Here is a 21,981-nt window from a genome sequence, read left to right as displayed (position 1 = left end):
TTTATTATTTTAATTCGTGGGGCATATCGCTTTTTTATCATTCGTTATTGTCATTTAAATAATAACCGATATAATGAGTATAAATTCCATTATTCCAAGGTAAGCAACAAGCTGGTGTATTCAATATTGATACACCTCGGTATTAAAGTAAATAATAATGATAATAACTGATAATAACAAGGAAATACAAATTTAAATTACGATATTGTGCATCTTCTATTATCTATAGTAAGTAGTGAGTACTGACATTCCTACTCCTACAGACCACATTGAATAGTCACGTACATGAGTCGTTTGACCATGATTAAAATGTTATTTTATTTTCATATCTCTACTTAATAATACGTAATCATTTACAAAAACAGTACAGCTCTCTAACTATTTACTCTAGTGTAATATTAATAAATAATAATATTATAATGTTACTTTAAATCTTCTTGTATTATTTTTCAACCTGAAAATCGTACAACCATAATAATTTCTTCTAAGGTAAACAAACAATTTTATTAATTCCAATTTTTATAATATTAAATATCTAATTCATAATGTATAATTTAATTTTTTTTTTTTAAGTGTAACAATAAGCTATAATGAAAATGACATCTATATTATGCGTGTCATTTACATTTATGATTTGTATGGTCAACTATGCTGTTAGTCCTCCGCCAGCATATGTTACTAGCACTAGACCATCAGTACGTTTATCTGACCAAGAATTTGAACATATTATAAAGGATGAACAAGATAAGACCCAAAAGAGTCAACAACCACCACCTGATGAAAAAACATTAGTATGAATACATTTTAAAATACTATTTATCACTGTACAACAGATATGATATCTCTATAACAATTGGTACATTCGTACATTTAATTAAAAATATTGATTTATTATAATATTTTATTGCTTATATCAAAATCTAAAGTTATCATAATCATTGCCTAACTCAAATTATGATTTTAATGCTATGAATCAACAAAGTATCTCTTATATTGTACATAGACATTTAATTATATTCATAGGCGTGCGCACAGGGGCAGCAAGGTGTGCTCTTGCTGCCCCTGGACGGTTTGAATGTATTTATAAGGGCTAAACTGGTCCAAGCTGTGCCGTCACACCGGTAATGCTCAATACAAAATAAGTTGGTTATCCAAAAAGTGTATTGCTACCAAGCTAATCTTTTCTGTGTTTAAACTTTAAATTTTAGCTTATAAATGTTAACTTAATACTCATGTATGGGCCAGTAAAAATATTTGCTGCTCCCAATTTGAAACTCTGCACACACCTATGAATATATTACATTTTTGTGTATTAAATAACTTATTTATTAGGTAAAATTTATAAATTTAACTAAACTGTTGATTATAAAAGTAATTATTTTTGGTTATAGAGAGATAATGAGAATAATTTTATTAATTATTTTACAGATATTCTTAATGTAATGCAATTAATTACAATACATTTTAGTGAAAGCAAAAATTAACTTATGCAAATATTTATATAAGTACCTATTAATTATTAAAACACTATATTGGATAAAATATATGATTTCATATTACATATATTTATAATATTGCATTTAATATTTTATAGGTTGATTTAGGTATTGAATACAATCGTTATTTAAGAGAGGTTGTGGAGACCTTAGAAAAAGATGATGCATTCAGAAAAAAACTTGAAACTGCCGATGAAGCAGATATTAGGGTATGTATTATTATGGTTATATCATGTGAAAATACTCATCACTAAATTAATTATTGAATGCTATTTATTTGTATTAACATCATATTATGTAATAATCCATTATGGAAAAAATATGTACAAATCAAATATTGTATCTCATACTTATACTTATGTCTTTATATTTCTGGTAAATCTTATTATTTTAGACTGGTAAAATTGCTGATGAATTAGAATATGTAGGACATCATATTCGATCTAAATTAGATGAACTTAAACGCCAGGAATTAAATAGACTACGTGATATAGCAAGAAAAGCTTATAGTGATTCTTCTGATCCAGGACATGTTGATCACCAAAATCCACACAGTTTTGAAAAGGCTGATCTTCTAAAACTTATACAACAGGTACAGTGATTTTTTTAATTTAAAATGTTTGATATCAGGATATAATTAGTTTAGGTACATATTTTTAGTTTTACTAATACCTAGAAAAAGTAATGAAGAATAGACAATATTGGTTATATTAAGTTATCAAGAGAATTCTTCTCTCTCCCTCATTAATTATTTGACATTTATGTAAGGCCCACTGGTACCGTACTATATGATTTTAAATTATTATATGATATAGATATATAATTAAATCTAAAAGTCCCCCTTTCCCTAGTTGTATGATACTAGAAAACAACCCATCATTCCAAATCAAACATGGTAGTTTTGAGCCTACTCCATGCCATGAGGGTTAGGTTAGTCTTTAGGGTTTAGCTTCTTGATATTTTTAAAGTAGTTTTTTTAACTAAAAATATATGAAATAGAAATTATTAATTTTAAATTAAAACTAGTAAAAGTAACTATTTATTTTTTACTCTAAAACTAAAATATTTTCATGGATTTATTAATTAATATTTGTTAATTCTATTTGAATTAGGTTGCTAAAGATCTAGCAGATGCTGATTTGAAACGTAAACAAATGTTTAAAGAATATGAAATGCAAAAACATTTTGAAAGAGAACAAAAATTAAAACAAATGACAGATGAAGAACGTCAAAAATTCTTATCTGAAGAAACAAAATTAGAATCTGAAAGAGAAGTCAAGCATAAACTTGATCCAGTATAAATTGATTATATATGTTTTTAGGAGAATAGAGTTGTTAATAACTTTTTTTTTTAAATATCAGATTCATCACCCAGGAAGCAAAAAACAACTTGAAGAAGTTTGGGAAAAACAAGATGAAATGGAAGGGGAAAATTTTAATCCTCGAACATTTTTTGCAATGCATGGTAAAAAATACAAAGATTATTCGATTTTATAATTTTTTTTATACATGAAATTGGAATAAGCAGAAATCGACAAAAAATCACTGTGCTATAATATATTATACAAAACAGCCTAAACTAGTATAAAAATATAGACAATTTGAAAAATAATAAATATGCAAATAAAAAAAAATTTATAGTGAGCCTTGTTATAAGACTCAAGTATTGTTGTTTACAAAATATAAACTTATTGATAAAGCTTTACATTTCTGTATTCATAAAAACAATTTTAGTGGCATTTATAAAAAATTATCTTTATTGCAAAATTTGTAATTAATATTATTAATCTTTTCACTAACATGCTCTACTGTTTTTATTATTTAGTTTAAAATTATAACATTAAAAACCTGTCTAGTAGGTACCACTGCTACTATATACTAGAAGTATAGTATACATTGTCATTGAGTAGGTCACCGTAATGAATGTATTAAATTATTTGTAATGGGTCATTGTATACTATGAAAAATGATTCTGAATTAGATTTTTAAAAAATTTCTAAAAGATTCTGAAATTTTTTTTTTCTTTTATTCCTAATTATTTTAAAAAGTAAGAAATTTAAATTTTGAATTCCCAAAAATACCAACTAGATCCAATTTTATTTCAGAAACTTCCTTTCAAAATTTATAATTATTTAGAGCATTCTTCCTATAAAAAATAGTATCTTCAGACATAAAAATAAATAATTAAAAAAGTACTGCAGTTTAAAATCAGTACATTCTTGGTTCTGTTCTAAATTTATAATAATTCATTATCTTTTGTATTACAAATTAAGTACAAATATTTTAAATACGATTGTGTTTATTTTTTATTAGACATTGATGGTAATGGATTTTGGGATGAAGATGAATTAAAAGCATTATTTGTACGGGAGCTAGATAAGCTTTATCAACAAGGTATGGCAAAAGCAGATTTAATGGAAAAAGCTGAAGAAATGGAACGTATGCGTGAACATGTATTTAATGAGGTTGATTTGAATCGAGATAGACTTATTAGCTGGGAAGAATTTAAACGTATGTCTGAACAACCAGACTTTGAAAAAGATGAAGGATGGAAAACTATTGATCAAAATGAAATCTATACAAATGAAGAGCTTAAACAATTTGAACATCAAAGGCAAAAACAAATTGATCAAATGATACAAAATGGTCAAGTTAGTACAGACCTTGTTAAAAATATTATTTAAATTAAAATATTCCTTACTTTTCAGTATTTTATTAATAATATCAAATTATTTATTATTTTAGATTCCACAATATCCTCCGGAATATTATCAACATCACCCAGTAAGTTTTTTTTAATATACATGTGCTCAAATAAAGTACAGTTTAAGTCCTATTTAAAAAAAATCTTCCTATTTAATAACAAAATAATATATAAAACAATTATTATCCTAACTTGAGTAACAATACAATTTGAAATTTTATGAAATATTCTTAAAAAATGTAATTAATTACAAATGTAAGTCAAAATGATGAATTGAAAATTATTGATTTGTTATTCATTGCTACTAAAATATAAGAAAAAAATACAGATCAATTTTTACTGTATCGTGTATTTTATTTTAGTATTACATAGCATAGTTAAAATTATTTGAGAATATATACAAAGCTAAAATATTGATTAGGGATTGATATATTTAGATTGTCTTTCTGCCCCATTTTGTGTTAACATGTACTGTAAAAATATTTCAAAATTAATTTTTTTTTTTCAGGATATTCCAAATCCTTCACTGAATCATGGACCGCCTTATCAAGTAAATCCTAATTATCATCAGCCTCAACAAATGGGATATCCTCAAGAGCCATATGTAGGTCAGCCACAAAATAACCAATTTGCCTATCAACAACAAATGAACCAACAGCAACAACAATTCCAGCAACAGCACCCACAAAATCAACAACAGTTACCTCAATATCAGCAGCCACAATATCAGCAACCACAGCATCAGCAACCACAACATCAGCAACCACAACATCAGCAACCACAACATCAGCAACCACAACATCAGCAACCACAACATCAGCAACCACAACATCAGCAGCCACAACAAAATCAGCAGCCACAACAAAATCAGCAGCCACAACAAAATCAACAGCCACAACAAAATCAACAGCCACAACAAAATCAACAGCAGCAACCAAAACAGATTAATTCTCAAAATGCAAATCCTCAGCAATCAGCTCAAACAGAACAAAAATCTAAAGATCCTCAGATACAGCAGCCACAAGGTCAATCACCACCTCTTCAAAATTATGCTCCAGAACAACAACAGTACCAAGCTGTAAATAGTGATTCCATAAAAAAACAAAATATAGGTAGATTGAATGATGTGAACTCAAATCAAATGCTAAAGAACCAAAAGGAAAATTACGGGAAAACTGTTCATATAAATAAAACCTAATAAATAAATTTGGAGTAAATTATCAAAACAATATTTCTGTATAGATTCCATTATATCTAAGTATTAAAATTCTTACAAATATTCAATCTTATTTTTTTTTTATGTATATCCTCAACAGAATCATACATTTTTTATTTTGGTGTAATATCCCAAACTCTCAATTTCATCTTAGCCGTCTACACCACAAACTTATTTATTAGTACAAAATTCTGTGATGTATACCGATGATACAACAATCATATCATTATTTAACAGTGATTGTGTAAAATCTCTAGTTTATCAATATGATTATGTTCAATTGGTCTGCATAATGAAAAATTAAAACAAATAGAAAGTTTGCACACCATATTTCTTTCATTATAAAATTTAATTTTCCTATTTTTTACTTTTCTTTATGACGCTAGACTTTCTTATTTCCTCTATGACTTATGACCAGAAGCATAGGTGATAGGTATACAAAAGGTAAGATGTGGCATTGTGGCAATTTAAATCTCTCTGTGGCCTTTTTTTTTTTTTTTAGGGTATTGTAAGTAGCTGTATGTACATAAAACCACCTTTTTTTTGTACATTCATTACAATTTATCATATTTGAATTAATAAATATTATAAATTAAAATATTAGTCAACATTGGTACTTCAGTATGAAGTATGATGAAGAGTTCCATTCCGGTTATTTTCATCACCACAGATTCTATTTCTGTTATTAAAATGTCTTCTAGAATAATGTCAATTTTTCAGAATTTTCACTGCTTTTAGAGGTATGACTTATAAAATACTTCCACATGATCATATTTACGCGCCTGATACAATTAATCAAGATTTCTTGTACATTTTTAATTTCACAATAAATAGAATATATATCTTCTTTACCTTATATAGTTTATATATACCTTTTATATATTTCTAACCTTTGAATCTTAGAATGTAGGTACTTGATGAAATAACACTATGACAACACTGGTAGTTATTATTGTTAGGCTACAGAAAAATGTGTTTAAGGCATGACTATTATACTATTTTTATGGTCGATCCATGAACCGCATGTCTAATAATTAGTACAATTTACATAAAATGTACGAATTTTTATCAACAAAATAATTTGATAACTATTCTAATTCTGATGATAAATCAGATGCTTATAAAAACAAATTGAAACAGATTTTCTAAATATATTAACTTCAATAATGACAATTCATTTTTCAATTTTTGTAACCATTTAACCACAAACAAAATTAATATTATAAAACTTCTTAAATCACTGTAGGTAGTAAAAAAATGTACTCAGCCTTCAATTTTTATAATAAATTATAACTGTTATAAGGCTTTATTATAAAGCACAACATCCTCATTTTTATGATGAATAAGTTTTATGTTCATTTGACCAAAAAATTGAAATATTTCATTTCAATGAAAAAAAAATATATATATGAATCTTAAAATTTATAACACTAACACATCGACATGCAAGTGAACATTTTTAAAAGTTGGTTTATTGTATGAAGCAAAGAAATTATGTATACCTAATAATAATAATAATAGCCAATAAGGATCCAATTAAAAAGTGATAAAGACTAGGGCTCGAAAGTTGGTGTTTAACATAGTATTATAACGAAATATCTCAAATTTCATAAAAATATGTTAATTATTTCGTAGTTAAACATTCATACAATTTTTAATTTTAACACCTAAAGTTTAAACATTTAATTAAAAATTCCTCTTGTTTTTTTTTTACCAGAGTCCAAAGTTTAACATAAAATCCCAAACATTTTTATGAATGTTTGATATTGGAAAATGACAACATTGAATATATGTATGCAAAATACATGAATACAATTTACAGTTATTAATTTATTATCGTTAAACAATTTTTGTTAGAAATATTTTACTATTTTTACTATTATTTAAATTATCTATCATATATAATCAATACACAATGAAATTGTCAAAATATCTAGAGTAATATGGGACTTTTAAAATTTTCTATTTTTTTTAGTTTATTTTCTAAAAATGATGAGTATTTTTGTATAATAGGTAGGTACTAGGTATTACTACTTATTATAACAATTTATTTTTCATGAATGTTTGTTTACATTCTACTAAGTACGTTGTCCTGCACTACATGTAATTATTATTACTGTTTTAAATTTTGGTCGTTCAATTTCAATCAACCTTAATCATAATTCGATTTCTGTTTTTTTCTTTGATGGTGATCTTCATTTATACAAACGTCATTTACTGTTACACTAATAGTAAACTCCACTCCACCGTGTTTGTTGCAGCATTCAGTCAGCCGTCACCGCAAAGGTGAGTAAAACTCGTCTTTTCCTATACTTTGAAAAATAAGGATGATTTTAAATTAATGAAGATAGTATGTATCTACTTGCGTACATCACAGTGGCGTATATAGGAATTAATTTCGGTGGAGGCAGTTGAACCCCTAAAAAACCCCGCTGTATATTATATATATTTATCGCCACTGCGATATCATGTCGCATACACAGTGATCGCGGATCTATCGCTAAATGATTGCTTCCGGTCCGTCCCGTGTACAATTCACTCATTTCGCTGACCCTGAAGCGTATATATTTATTTTCCCGTTTCCGATGCATCTTCGTCGTCGCGACGACACGACGTCACGCATAACTTGCTGTTTCTCTTTCTTATCTTTAGATTTTAGACCGTTGCGTGTGTCATCCCGTGTACGTACACATCTCATTTGTTGCAGCCCGTCCAAAGCTTTTCGTCAAATGTCTCTGAAGGCCATCCAGAAAAGCATACAGTCGTATAGCAACATCAACAAAATCACTTCGTCCCTGAAACTCGTGTCAGCTGCCAAACTAGCAAAGACCGAGCGTCTGCTGAAGGACGTACGTCCATTCGGCTATGGTACGCTATCGTTTTACAAACATTACACACACATTAACATGCTCGATCACATTGAAAACCATCTCATATTTGCCATTACGTCTGATCGAGGTCTATGTGGTGGCATACATACGGCTATCGTGAAAAAAGTTAAACAAGAGCTAGATAGGCCTGATCAAAAACTTGCAAAAGTCGTGTGTGTTGGTCAAAAATCAGAGGAACTATTAGCTAAATCGCATAAATCTAACATTTTATTTACAGTTTTCAAAATAGGGAAGGATAATCCCACATTTCTGGAGGCTTCGAAAATATTCAATGAATGTAATTACGCCGAATTTATTGCTTGTCAAATATTTTACAATCGAATCGTTACTAAAGGCACGTCGCAGGTTGACTGGATCTCAATTTATAACACAGATTTCCTTCTCACAGTAGCTCATATCGCTAGTTTAGAAGAAGTAGAAGAAGAAAATATGAGAAGCTACATTGAATTTTCTACTGTTTCACTTTTGTTTTTTGCCATGGTAGAAAACACCTTGTGTGAACATTCCGCTCGTATGATAGCTATGGATGCTGCATCTAAAAATGTTAAGTCGTTGAATGAAAAATTAACCTTGGAGTATAATCGCAAAAGACAATTTAAAATCACGTCAGATCTTATTGATATTGTTTCTGGAAGTCAAGTTGTAACTGGAAAATAGACTATACCTATATGGCTATATTTTATTGAAAACTACATAATTGTTAATATTTTGTTGTAAAATGATTATTTTATATTGTAACACTGCAATACATACTAAAAAAATTAATAAATCTATGCTTTGTAGTTTGTAGTGTTTCAGTGTTTGTACGAACAAAATATACCTATTGTTAGCAACATAGATAAGTTAGTAATATTTAGTATGTGTAAATACACATTCAAAATCTTAAATGTCTGATGTCTAATTCAAGTATGTACATTTGGACGGTGTCCGTGCAATTTTAACCCATTTTCAGGTTAAATATGAATTTAATTGGAAATTACCTATATACGGTTATACACCTGTACAGTTACTACGTCCAACTATTAATAACATGTATTATGTATTTTCATATCTAATTTATATAATTACCATCGTTTCAATCAACATTTCGCAGCCTTAATAACTTATAAACTTAACTTAACTTAATTTTATGAAATTTTAAGTATAGATTGCCATTTAAAAATCAAAAGTTGATAGTGGTATATCACTATTAAATAAAAGGGTGAAAAAAATAAGCATTTCATACAGTTTGAAAAAAGTACAAAATATTTTGAAAAAAATCGTTTAATACAATTTTACACGAAGTACTTGCTTCTTGAACTTATTGACTCGCGTTTTGACAAAGGACTAGTTTATTGTACAATTTTTTCTAATATTTTGTAATACATATGTTGTATGACACTTTATGGCTTATGCAACTGTTATTGTGTACCAAGATTAACTCTGTACAGGTTATATATGTTACATAAATTAATTTAAAACAAGTATTTTTTTATTTTATTTTTGGTACCTATATAGAATGAGTAGTAAGGGATGAGGATTGAGGAGTGAGGACCTCCTGTGCTGTTCTAGCACACCACATTTATATCGTAGGTACAAATTGTGGCCTGATCGTTGGATCATACTATTATTTATATAGTTCCATGTGTTATATTCGTATTATTATTATTGCATAACTTGGGACAGTTTTTGACTGACGTTTTATATCTCAATAAATAATCATTGTATGGGCTCAATATTGTTATCAAAAATTTTCTTTTGATCTATATTTTTTATGTATTTTAATTTAAACTTGTACAGTTTTATATACTTATTCCTGATTTTATATTATTTTTTTATGTGACTGTCTCAAGTTATCATTAAAAAGGCAAATCTTGGGGTGACAATTTTATTTCGCAGAGAAGCTCATTATTAACCTTATGACTTTATAAAGCCATCTTGCCATCTTAGGGCAAAAACATTTAAAAAATATGTTTCTTACAACATCTTAATTATGAAATAGTTAACATTGTTTATTTTTCATGTTGTTTTTTTAATTTAAAAATTTATTTTTAAACATTGAACTTGAATTGACATAAGAAAATAATAGGCAAACCTTTTCATAAAAACAAACTTATAGACTTACGAGTTGGTACTTAACAAAATTAATTATTTCAGTCTACAAATTTCAGAATCAAAACTCATGTTTCTAAAATTGTATAACTTAAAATATACAATAGTCAATAAGTATTAAATTATAATATAGACATATTAGAATCCCATTGTACATACATTGAATGCTCCAAGTTACCCTTTAATAATAAAATCGCCAATATAATAACACTAGAGCATTTAATGTGATTATAATGTTTCTTTTACAAATTACTTCTACACAAAAAGAGAAAAAAAAATTTACTCGCAGTTTTTATATATGACAACCTATTTAAGGAAAGTGCAATTGACATAAGGCTTCAGAATAGTAAAGTAATGCGTGCTTTTTTCAAATGCTTAAAAAAATAAAAACAAGCTTGATATTTTGAACGTCTCACTCATCGACTCTAGTAAATAGTAATCTAATGTTAAATGTTGATCAGTTGTTAATTCTCATCAAACGTATGATTATAAACAGCTATGATTTAAATGCGTTACAAGTGTCCAACTGCATGCGTTTTTTGAACAACCGTTCAGATACCAATAACAAATCCTTAATAAATTCATAAATTCAAGGATATGAATGGGATTCTAAGTCACTGGCTACTGGCTACTGGCTAGTACCAGTTACAAGTTACGACAACTGAGGGCCCGCAGACACCGCGTTGCGGGAGGCCCACGGTTATTTGGGGCCTTTTTATGGTTAAAGTAAATTTAATTTCCATGAAAAAAAAAATTGAATAATTCTTTTTTCTAATTAAATTAGTGTTAATGTTAAACAATGTGCAATTTTGATATAAATACGTATTAGTTGTCAAGTTTGCTCAAAAAAATGCTAGAAGATCGCAGAAATTTAAATAAAATAATTTAGTAAAATTTAGTAATTTATACATTAAAAGTAATAATTGTGTAATATTAAATAAATATTGTTATTTTTTATCATATCATAACAAAATTTTAATTAAAATAAGTGATGTACCTATATCAGATTAATGTTTTTAAACTAATATATATAGGTACCTACCTAAATAATATTTTAGGCCTTAGGGGCCCATTTTTTATTTTTGCAGGGGGGGCAAAGTTTTTTGTTACGCCACTGAGTAGGTAGTACTCTAGTATAATAATACATTGCATTAATTTAATAAATGCTCTTGAAACATTGTAACGAAAGTAAACATACACAATTTTTATTTTAACACGCGTACCCATTCAACACAGCACGTATATAATCTACGTATAAAATAAGGATAATGTTGGTGTATATTATATACATAATTAATATTCGTATAATATAGTACGTCAATAATACGTGTATTATTGGGGTACTAGTAGTTGGTCGAACTTAAATCGATTTATGTGTAAGAACTAAGAATACACGAAAATATATTAGGTTTGAAATACGTCGATGCATATTCGTTTATTTTTCGTGGTAAAATTGCGTTTGATTAACGTCGATCATACGTGTATTTTCGGTGGAATTTATGTACGAGGCATATCCAGAAAGTAAGTGTACTAAGGCTCTCACGACCGCAGGAAATATTTTTTTACTATGTTCGCTACACTGCTGTATAGCTTTACTCCTCTCGTTTATAACAAGACCATCACAAGTTCAGTACGTTGAAAACTATGGTCACAAGAATTTTTCTCGTGAAACATGTCGATCGAGTTTGCCGCCAAGTGCGAAATCCGCGCCGTCATTCATTACCTATATGGAACGCTATAAACTGGAGGGTGATAATTTTCTCAAGTCTATTGTTACTGGAGATGAAACTTGGGTTGCACACTATATGCCTGAAACCAAGAGACAGTCCGAACACTAGTGTTCACCCTCAACCAAAAAGTTCAAAACCGATTTCAGTCAAAAAAATCATGGCATCAGTGTTTTGGGACCACAAAGACGTCATATTGATTGAATATTTACCTCAGGGTGAGACCATCAAAGCAGCAAGGTATTGTGAAACCCTAAAAAAATTGAGGAGAGCTATTAAAAATAAAAGGAAGGGTCTGTTAACAAAAGGAGTCTGCCTGCTGCACAACTCCAGACACCACACAGCCAATGTCGTGAAACAATTTTTGGGCTCATTTGGATGGGATGTTTTGAACCACCCTCCGTATTCCCCGACCTGGCGCCTTCAGATTACCATTTGTTCACTTCCCTGAAGAAGTACACGGGTGGGAAAAAATTGTTTACTGACGAGGAGGTGAAGGGGCGGTCGAGAAGTGGACAAAGGAAGTGGCGGCAGACTCGATCGACATTTTTCACGAGAAAAATTCTTGTGACCACAGTTTTCAACGTACTGAACTTGTTATGGTCTTGTTATAAAGAAGAGGAGTAAAGCTATACAGAAGTGTAGCGAACATAGTAAAAATATATTCCCTGCGATTGTGAGAGCCTCAGTGCACTTACTTTCTGGATATGCCTCGTATATTACACACATAATATACGTTGAATATCTATCTTTTGACCAAAAAATATCCACGATATCTACTTATTATCAACTAAATATATTCGTATATTGTACGTTTAATATAATATGTACGTATATTTGTTTACTGGGTAGTGGGTACTGATTTGTATGTTGGATGCAATTACTGAACTTGTGAACTGCAATACTGCATTATAACTGTTCCGATTTTTGTGGTAGACACTCAACATTTTTATTTTGGTTATTTTGTAGGTGGTTGAATATTAGTGGGGGGGAGGGGTGGTTTTGAAAATGAGAAAATGATCCTTGTGGAGCTCATGCTACGGCTGCTATGGGCCTATGGCTCACTAGCTCCGGTTCAGTTCATCAGCAGTTTAGCAGCTCAGTAAATTAGACTGACTTTAAATGAACGACCATTGGACGTCATACACTCATAACAATCATAGCAATATAACAAGTAACGATAAAAACCAGTTATCCCCGCACCACACTCTATCATAGTTATGATAGCTGCCGGCTGGAATAAAAAACAATTTTAATAAAAATATTTAATTTGACTTATATTGGTTCTTATCGCCAACTACCGAGAGTTAAACATTTAAAATAGAAAAATACTTTAAATTGGACGCTGCCGAATAACTGCCTATAAACAGTAAAAACTATATATTATAGTGAACAATCTATATTGTATTATTTTTATATAAACATAAAATAATATTATTGGTATTTATTTATAATCAAGTGCACTATTCATATGATGATTGATAATTGTTTTTTAAAGTGAAAAATGTTCGGAAACGTAGTGAAGCTCGACTGGCAGAGCACTGCTGAGGGAGAAACTATAATGCAACATTTTTACAATCCACAGACAAATGGTAGAAAATTTTTTGGTAGGTGATCGACAATTAATCTTAATAAAATTTTATGATATGCCTACTCAAATATATTGTATTGTAATCGGTTGGTTATTTGGCTTGTCAGCAATCAAATATTATCATGAAAACTTCAAACTTGAGAAAATCTTTTGAATTTATTAGGACTATTGGAACGACCTATACTGCCAAACATAGAAGAAGTATCGTACAAATTGTTTTTTGTCGGAAAAAGTGGAGCTGGAAAATCATCTACCATTGCTCGACTAGCAGGGATATTAAATCTTGATGAAGAGTATGTAGAAACTCGAGGCATACGTAAAAGTAATATTTATTGGCCTGTGAAAGTATGGGATAGAATTATTCTATTTAGACTGCAATGTTGGGATGCCGGTGATAGAGACATTAAAAAGTTTGGACATATATTGCCGGTAAATAACTATTTCTAATTTCTATATATTTTTGTTCTTGATTATCGAATGTTTATTTAATTTTAAATGTGTTGTCGTGTTGATGATTGATTTAAGGTATGTAAAGAAGAGGCAGATGCCATTGTGTTTGTATTTTCTTTTGCTGACCCTAGTGGATTAACTAATATTTCAACAAATCTACCTGTATACATGAATGATAAAAGTAAACCAGCTCCTATTGTTATTGGCACAAAGTAAAGATTTTGTTATTTTAGTAATAGTTAATATATATTTTTATGGTTTACATTTGTTCGTTTTAGATATTGTGCTGGTGATTTTACTGCTAAAGTTACAATTGATGATATCGATGAATTTGAAAAAACACAAAAAATCACTATATTGAAAATAAACAAGACTGATGGAAAATATGATATGAAAGAAAACGAGATTACAGCCTATACATTGAATGTAATTTGTGAACAATTATGGATAAGAGATCAAAACTATATATTAAATCAGGAAATGGAATCTTCTCAGATTGTCTGAACTGAGTTTCTTTGTGGACTGTGCTTTACATCTTTATAGTATATTTATGAATCTTAGAATCAATGAACTGGACAACTGCATTTGCCTAGATAAGCAGTTTCTAAACTCAGATTTGCGGCTTAGTACAGAGTTGTAAATGTTTTTATAGTGGGTCACAGAAAAATAAATAAATTTACATATTTGTATATTTTTTTTTATCATTGTTAATTTGCTTAAATTGTGTATAAAATTTAATTTTAATTGTTGGAAATTATACACAGAAAATACTAATTATTATTATTAAGAACTCCACCATTATATATCTGAAAATATTGAACTATGTAAATATAGTTGGGTAAGAAATCCATTAATGTAAATGCTCATGAAGTTAGTGAAGACATGAGTGGAATTCAGGAGAAACTTTTTGACCTTCAAGTCGATATATTTCAAATGACAATTTTTACGATGATTATCATACAACTTTGGACCCCAAGCCAAAAATTAATCAATTCTATTAAGAGAAGCAGATAAAGTTTTATTATTATATCTTACCACTTATTTATTTAAAGCCAGGTTTTCTGCATTAATGGTAATAAAAACGAAGTATAGAAATAGACTGGATCTACAATATGATATGCGATGTGCCCTTGCAATAAAAATCAAATCAAATATTGAGAAATTAGCGAACAGTATGCAACATCATAATAGCCATTAATTTATTAATTTAAGAATAATTTTACTTTGTTTAAAAAATGTAAGTGAATAGTAATAATTCATTTTTTTTATAAATAAAAATAATTATAAATTTGTCTACCAATATTGGGGTGTATACTAATATTTGAAGTGATCAGTATCTCTGATATTATATTTTAATATATTACAAAATTACAAAAAGTAAATATTTTCTACTGTTTTTTAAATGGAACACTGTACTTAATGTATTATATAGATATATTAATAAATTATAGAACAAAATTAATGTTACTTTCTATACAGTATTGGACCAATGATTAAATATGCATTTTGCAATTTGCATGAACAATATTTACGTGAGCTGTAATTTTTATTCAAGTTTTCTACTTTATTTTTTTTAAGTAAAAAAAGTTTACTATATTTCTTTACTTTTGTTTAAACTAAAGATAATTTAATGATTATTATAAATTGTATTTTAATATATATTTTTTTAAGTGCCTTATCATTCCTGAAACAAAAATTTTTATAAGACTAAACTAACTTAGTTAATTTGTTACATTGTTTTATTTAATGTTATTTGAATAAAGAAATTTATCCTAAAATAAATATTTTATAAATATAATTATCTTTTATTGTAATAAATTACTATACAAAATATGTACATTTATTAATAAATTTATATATATTTTTCCACATAATTAAGAGTAAATCAGGTGGTTCTATGGGCTGAGGCTACAGTGCATGAAGATTGAAAACCTAGCTAGAACTAAACATTTATATTACTTGATAAGTGATCACTGAACTGTATAGTGGTGCTCATGTCAAAGGCTTAAGCTTAAGAGGGCAATAGAATTGCCTTATAACCTTATAAGAAAAAAAGGTCATTCCAGTTTTCATAATATAACTTATTCTAACTTAGTCTCTAGGTTCCCAGGAATACCTGACTCTCAAAAATATATTTTTAGTTTCTTCCCAATATAAAATGATGGCAGTCTTATTATTATTAGAAGTGGAAATTTCTATATTAATTCCAAAGATGAGTAATTGTAACCCGTGTATACACTGCTTATAATAAATTTTTAAAACACTAAATTTATATTGTACACATGTACAATCAATATATTAATATATTTAATAAACAGAATGTAAACATAATGTATGGACTTAATATATATAATTAATAAATGTATGATGCTTTGACTGCAAATATAAATATAATTATTTCTATAATATATTATTAGGTAATCATATATTAAGTGTATTAACATTGTAATAAAATATTTTATATAAAAATAATCGAGTTATAATATAAATTGTAATAATGTATTATATAATACTAGTTTCAATATTGTTTGGGTATGGTGTTAAAAAACACACGATTTGTAAATGCATACGGGTTTTAAACTGCTCAAAACATTTCAAAACACACCTAGGAACATAATAAGTATATATTAATAATGATGTCATAATATTAATTTAGTGCTTAATAGTAGTGCTGCAGTCGTAACAAAATTTTTATTACTGCTTGATATTGATTTTCCATATTTATTAAAAATACATATATTAATGTAAAATATACATATTCAATTAATATTTAATATGTGTATCTATGGTACTGAATAATAAATCAAATAAAGTTTACTTTTCACTATCCTCTGTTTTGAACGGTGGAACTGCATTTGTAGCATCACAAAAAAAATCCCTGTTAATAAATATGTACAATTTTTTTTTAAATTGCTAAAATATAGAAAAAAGTTATAAAATTAGTACTTTGAATTTGGTGTAAAATAATTGGATAATGTGAATGTTAATGCCATCAAATCCAATCTAGCTTGCATGGCTCCATTTTCACTAAAATGTGTAACACAATTCATGAGACGTGACATTTCTTCTGATATAGTGACCACAATTTCTGATAATACAGCATACATTAAATCTGGCATAATTGTTTGGACCTAATGGACAAAAAAAAGTAATTAATAATGAATGGAATGTGTAACATAAATGTCATGTTTTAAATTTTTATCAAACCTCAGAATGTAATGCAATCAAATTGGTAATAATTTCTTTGGCATATGGTCTAACATCTTTTAGTTCTAAAAGTGAGGGCGAGTCCCATTCAAAGCTGCCCACATACATTGATGGTTCAATTGTCCCAACTAAAGGATCACTTTTGGTTTCTATATAAGTTTCAAGCAATTTACTTTCAGTATTTTCAAGTAACTCAACTGCACGAGCCACAACAACATCAATAGTTGGAAAACCGTTGTCTTCAAATTCTTTTTTAAATTTCAGTAGCAAGACATTTCTTGTATACTGACTGTTACTTATTGTTATTAAAAGTTTTTGTTCCCACATCTGAAATACAACATTAATTATTAATATTATTAACACAGTTAGTTAGGTAATATGATATAAATTGTGTATATCCACTTTATCAAATTTGTTAAGTATTGGAAACATAGAAATAAAACATACTAAATACATTTTTTTGCAAAATGTTAGTATGGACAACTAAACCTTGATAAATTAATAATCTTAATAACTCAAAGAAATGTTGTTTCCATCCTGAAAATTATGATACATCAAAAGAAAGAGTCAACAATTAATGCAAAAAATCTGCATAGAGACATATGTGATTAATAATCACAATGATAATTGTGAACTAATGTTATGCATTAGGTGGATTTTCACATGGAACTGAGAAAGACATAATATTGTAACCTTATATCAAAAAACACTAATACTGATGGGGAATGGGTCCTAATAAGTCATTATTTGGGAATTTTGTCGAAATTAACAAGGATGAACCAGATACCCTTTGCCAGTATTCTGATATAAAATAACATAACTGACTATATTTATGATACTGTAGTCTGTAAACTGATGACATAGACAAAGACTTTTTTGAATCAGTACATCATGTTTCAGTAAAGCAAGCAAAACTCTTACTCACATTTTTAAGGATCTTTAAAGAACAATCAAGATGTTAATGAGAAAGTGTTCTTTGCCATAGATTTAATAAAAAAACTGTTGACAATTAATCGGAAAAAAGATTTCACACAAAGTTAAATGAAAATTTTTCTTTTTCTGTTATTAATACTTAACTTGTAAATTTTTATTTTATGTTAAATAAATATGTAATCTAATTAATGTTATTAAAATGTGTTATGAAATTAAATCGTATTTAATATCTACTAACACATAAATAAATAAAAATTTGTTTAAAAAAAGCCCCAAGTCAAAACTTTGACAAATTGAAGAAAATTCAAATTCTTTTGAACTTTATAACATTATGAAAAGTAAAACTCACCAGATCATTATGTAATTTTAACCCTGTAACTGAAGATCCACTTAAGGACATAACTGTAGTAGATGAACAATTGGTATCTGCATTTAAACCCACTTGTTCCAATACCTTTAATATGAAAATGATGTTACTAATTCTAAAATGTTTAATACAATTTAATATATAATTTGATACCTGTGAAAAGTTCCAAAAGCATTTGTGAACTAGTAGTTGTAATTCATTTTTTGCAGTTTCATTATCAACCAGTGCAGTTTCTCTACGCTCGTCACGAATTACATATTCTTTGGCTAAATTCATTGCTTCCATAATGATTTTGTAGAAATCATTTGGCTAAAAATAATAATAATAATAAGTATAGAATTTGTTTTATTTAATATTATTGAGAATTAAAATTACCAATTGTGATGTAGTTCCTTGCTTTGAATGATAATCCAGTTTCCAAGTCTCTGTATTTTTCAACTGTATAATTTGTTCTGAGGCTTGTTTAAATAAAATATTTAAACAGTGTAATCTAATTAAAACAATAAAGCACATTTTAATAAAAATTCAACTGGTTTTTAATGATAATAATAAAAATAAAATGTACCTTAAATCAAATATAACACTGGAAATTTTATTTAAAGCTTCGTTGGGAAGATCCAAAGCCATTAATACTGTAAATACTGATCGGATTTGTTTTAAACAATGAGGCAACCATATGATAGATACTGGTGAAAACGAACTAGTTGTAGTAGTAGGTAACATAATTGTTCTATATATATCAGACACAGTCACAATTATGTCTAATATCATTTCCTAAAAATTATAAATTGATGTTATTCATGTTCAATTTTTTGGAAATATTAGTAGAATATACTTTGAAATCCATTTCATGGCTGTAATCTGGCTTAACTGCTAAGTCACCAATAAAGTAATTTTGACCAAGTTTCCACAAGTCTGGAAAATAATCCGAAATAACAGTAGCTATTTCATCAATGCATAATACCTTTTTGGGCTCAATGTTCTGTAAAAAGAATGATTTAACATTATTTAACATTGTTCATTAAAATAATAAGATGTGATTTAACATACTTGAGGTTCGATTTGCTGTGATAAACTAATATTTCTTTTATGTTTATTGTGTGAATGTCTGTTGTTCTTACCTACAATTTGTGTATGCGTCAAGTTAAGTTATTAGATTAAAGAATGAATTACTTACTTGGAGTTTCATTTGCTTGTTCTTCAGTTATAAATTGTTGATAACTAGCTTTTATTTTATCAATAAGAAATTGTTTCATGTGAATAATTGCTTCCCAACCAGGGTCACCATTGTCATTCAAAGCTACTAAATTTCTGTAAAGGTATTTTTCAAAATTTTAAAATTATATAAACTACAATACTTACGGAATTATTTTTACACTTTCAAAAATCAAATATTCATAAAAACTGTACTCTATTAAATTTATTTTCTAGTTTTGTATAATAAATAATTATAAAACACAATATGAGTAATTACATATCCTTAAATGTTTAAAATATTTAAAAATAACAAAAATATGAATATTAATAAATAGCCATTATTGCTTTATTTCATAATTATTATTCCTAAAAATTAATTTATTTGTGGTTTGCTTCATGTATCATCAATATGCATTTAAATATTTATACATTATTACCTAATTATTTTCTTTTGTTGTTTCAATGTTGATGGCATTTGATGAAGCTTTGACTTCAGGTTGATTCGTATATTCATTATTTTAGTTTCAACTTCTTCTAGTATTTTTTTGAAAACCTTTTATTATAATACATCAATATTTCAATATTTTTATAACAATAATATAGTATATTAATTATTATACTGACCGAAACTTCAGTTTTACCAAACAAATTTAAAGCTCTTGCGTAATCATTAATAATTACATCTACATCTTCGTTTTTAATATTACGATCAATATTGATTGGTAATTGAAATAAAAATTTATATCTAGTCATAACAGCTAATGCATTTCTGGTAGCTTCAGCTTTTTCTCTCCTATTTAAAACACCATGAAATAAATGTGTTGCCTCCTTCAGAGATTCTATAATAATATTTTCATTAATGTTTAAGTTAAACAATAAGATATTTCTTATTCAACAATTTAGAATTTACGGTTAATTGCTTCTTCAACTCTAAAGAGAGTTTCATTATTCCTTTCAAAATCAGCTTCATAATTTTGTTTTAATGTAAAAAGAGTATCTAATTGTTCCATTACTGATCCAACATTATCCTAAACATAATAATTAAAATAAATTATACATTTTATTTTATTTTTTAAGCATTAGGTACTTACTTTCAAAAAAGACAATTGTCCTTCGTTTTGTGAATCTACCTTTCTTTTTAAATATGATAATCCTACCCGTAAATCATCAAAAGATGTTCCATGATGGTGTTCAAGTAAAAACCAGGCAGGTTCAAAGTTTTCAGATAATAAATCACCAGAACCATCCGGAAATAATTCAGTTAGTTCATTTTCAGGAAATTTCCTAATTGTGAAATCAAAATAATAAATTACAGTAAAATCTTGACTGATTTAGATGGCAAATAAGTATGTACATACTCGTCTCCTTCAACAGATAGACCAAGAGGATCATCTAATTGAAATATGGTGACTGAACTATTTTGCCTGCCCCAGTTGAGCGGTGCTTCTTCTACCCATACTGCGCTCTCTTTTAGAGGGCCAATCGTCTCATGATAACCACGGAACTGTACAGTACTTGTACCAACACCTCCAGATTTAGTGACTAGAATTATATCGCCACGTCCTTTTCCTGGGCCAGATCGTGCAATGATCTTATTGGGCGATTTCCATTCAGCCGAAAGCATGCATTCGCAATCACATATTTTTAAACCTATAAGCCCCATAAAATGATTAAAATGTTTTTATAAGATTAACTAACATAATTACTCGATAGATCGTTGGGGTTAATGCCCAAATATTCCCCTCTGATCGTCACCCTTGTTCCTGGAGGCCCTTCTTTTGGAGAAATCCCCGTTACGACTGGACTTTTAGCCATCTGTAAATAATATGTAGCGAATCGTCTAAGAAATTAAAGACAATGCCATTTGGACATCTCGAACTGGAAATAAAAATTGGTAGAACAAAATCTCAGTTTCAAATATTCTAGATTCCCAACTTATCAAATTCACTTCTTTTCATGTGTTGATATGGCTTATCATTTTATCAGTCATTATTCGTTTGCACATGTTTAGTATATAAAAAAGTTCCGGTTTTCAGTTTTTACAATATAAATTATATTATTTTATATGGTTTTGACTTTTTGAGTTAATGTTTTTGAATTATTATATAGTA

General features: G+C 28.0%; 4 protein-coding genes across 4 annotated transcripts; 3 read left to right on the top strand and 1 right to left on the bottom strand.

Moving 5' to 3' along the window:
- Nucleotides 1–204: 204 nt before the first annotated feature.
- LOC113555712 (nucleobindin-2-like) lies at nt 205–5,484 on the top strand. The gene is made up of 9 exons (XM_026960230.2): nt 205–489; nt 574–791; nt 1,595–1,705; nt 1,891–2,088; nt 2,609–2,791; nt 2,859–2,961; nt 3,810–4,147; nt 4,242–4,280; nt 4,709–5,484. The coding sequence occupies exons 2-9, from the start codon at nt 591–593 to the stop codon at nt 5,396–5,398; spliced, it is 1,863 nt and encodes a 620-aa protein (XP_026816031.1). The 5' UTR covers nt 205–489; nt 574–590; the 3' UTR covers nt 5,399–5,484.
- Nucleotides 5,485–8,145: 2,661 nt separating this feature from the next.
- LOC113549992 (ATP synthase subunit gamma, mitochondrial-like) lies at nt 8,146–8,964 on the top strand. Its single transcript, XM_026951553.1, has one exon. The coding sequence runs from the start codon at nt 8,146–8,148 to the stop codon at nt 8,962–8,964; it is 819 nt and encodes a 272-aa protein (XP_026807354.1).
- A 4,442-nt stretch (nt 8,965–13,406) lies between these two features.
- LOC113548619 (ciliogenesis and planar polarity effector 2-like) lies at nt 13,407–14,855 on the top strand. Its single transcript, XM_026949589.1, has 5 exons — nt 13,407–13,565; nt 13,624–13,732; nt 13,880–14,145; nt 14,242–14,378; nt 14,445–14,855. The coding sequence occupies exons 2-5, from the start codon at nt 13,630–13,632 to the stop codon at nt 14,668–14,670; spliced, it is 732 nt and encodes a 243-aa protein (XP_026805390.1). The 5' UTR covers nt 13,407–13,565; nt 13,624–13,629; the 3' UTR covers nt 14,671–14,855.
- Nucleotides 14,856–16,584: 1,729 nt separating this feature from the next.
- LOC113561326 (exocyst complex component 2) lies at nt 16,585–21,790 on the bottom strand. The gene is made up of 17 exons (XM_026967669.2): nt 21,577–21,790; nt 21,229–21,520; nt 20,962–21,154; nt 20,781–20,898; nt 20,495–20,709; nt 20,308–20,423; nt 19,851–19,984; nt 19,724–19,794; nt 19,509–19,655; nt 19,239–19,447; nt 19,049–19,163; nt 18,827–18,982; nt 18,656–18,760; nt 17,374–17,700; nt 17,113–17,297; nt 16,985–17,044; nt 16,585–16,771 (listed from the first exon to the last, which is right to left on the bottom strand). Exons 1-17 carry the CDS (start codon nt 21,683–21,685, stop codon nt 16,669–16,671), a joined length of 2,655 nt encoding a protein of 884 aa, XP_026823470.1. The 5' UTR covers nt 21,686–21,790; the 3' UTR covers nt 16,585–16,668.
- Between the last annotated feature and the right edge of the window lie 191 nt (nt 21,791–21,981).

This window comes from Rhopalosiphum maidis, chromosome 1 (assembly GCF_003676215.2).
Source record: "Rhopalosiphum maidis isolate BTI-1 chromosome 1, ASM367621v3, whole genome shotgun sequence".
Classification (NCBI taxonomy): domain Eukaryota; kingdom Metazoa; phylum Arthropoda; class Insecta; order Hemiptera; family Aphididae; genus Rhopalosiphum; species Rhopalosiphum maidis.
The sequence above is the reverse complement of the archived record's forward strand: the minus strand, read 5'-3'. Positions and strand labels throughout refer to the sequence as shown.

Bases quoted from the DNA above. Each gene is read 5' to 3' on its own strand.
- LOC113549992 (XM_026951553.1), top strand. From the start codon at position 8,146: ATGTCTCTGAAGGCCATCCAGAAAAGCATACAGTCGTATAGCAACATC.
- LOC113548619 (XM_026949589.1), top strand. From the start codon at position 13,630: ATGTTCGGAAACGTAGTGAAGCTCGACTGGCAGAGCACTGCTGAGGGA. The intron at 14,146-14,241 runs GTAAATAACTAT...GATTGATTTAAG, and splicing joins AGTTTGGACATATATTGCCG to GTATGTAAAGAAGAGGCAGA. The intron at 14,379-14,444 runs GTAAAGATTTTG...TGTTCGTTTTAG, and splicing joins CCTATTGTTATTGGCACAAA to ATATTGTGCTGGTGATTTTA.
- LOC113561326 (XM_026967669.2), bottom strand. From the start codon at position 21,685: ATGGCTAAAAGTCCAGTCGTAACGGGGATTTCTCCAAAAGAAGGGCCT. The intron at 17,045-17,112 runs GTACTAATTTTA...ATTTATTAACAG, and splicing joins TATTTTACACCAAATTCAAA to GGATTTTTTTTGTGATGCTA. The intron at 16,772-16,984 runs GTAAACTTTATT...TTATGTTCCTAG, and splicing joins AAAACAGAGGATAGTGAAAA to GTGTGTTTTGAAATGTTTTG.
- LOC113555712 (XM_026960230.2), top strand. From the start codon at position 591: ATGAAAATGACATCTATATTATGCGTGTCATTTACATTTATGATTTGT. The intron at 792-1,594 runs GTATGAATACAT...AATATTTTATAG, and splicing joins CACCTGATGAAAAAACATTA to GTTGATTTAGGTATTGAATA. The intron at 2,089-2,608 runs GTACAGTGATTT...TATTTGAATTAG, and splicing joins TTCTAAAACTTATACAACAG to GTTGCTAAAGATCTAGCAGA.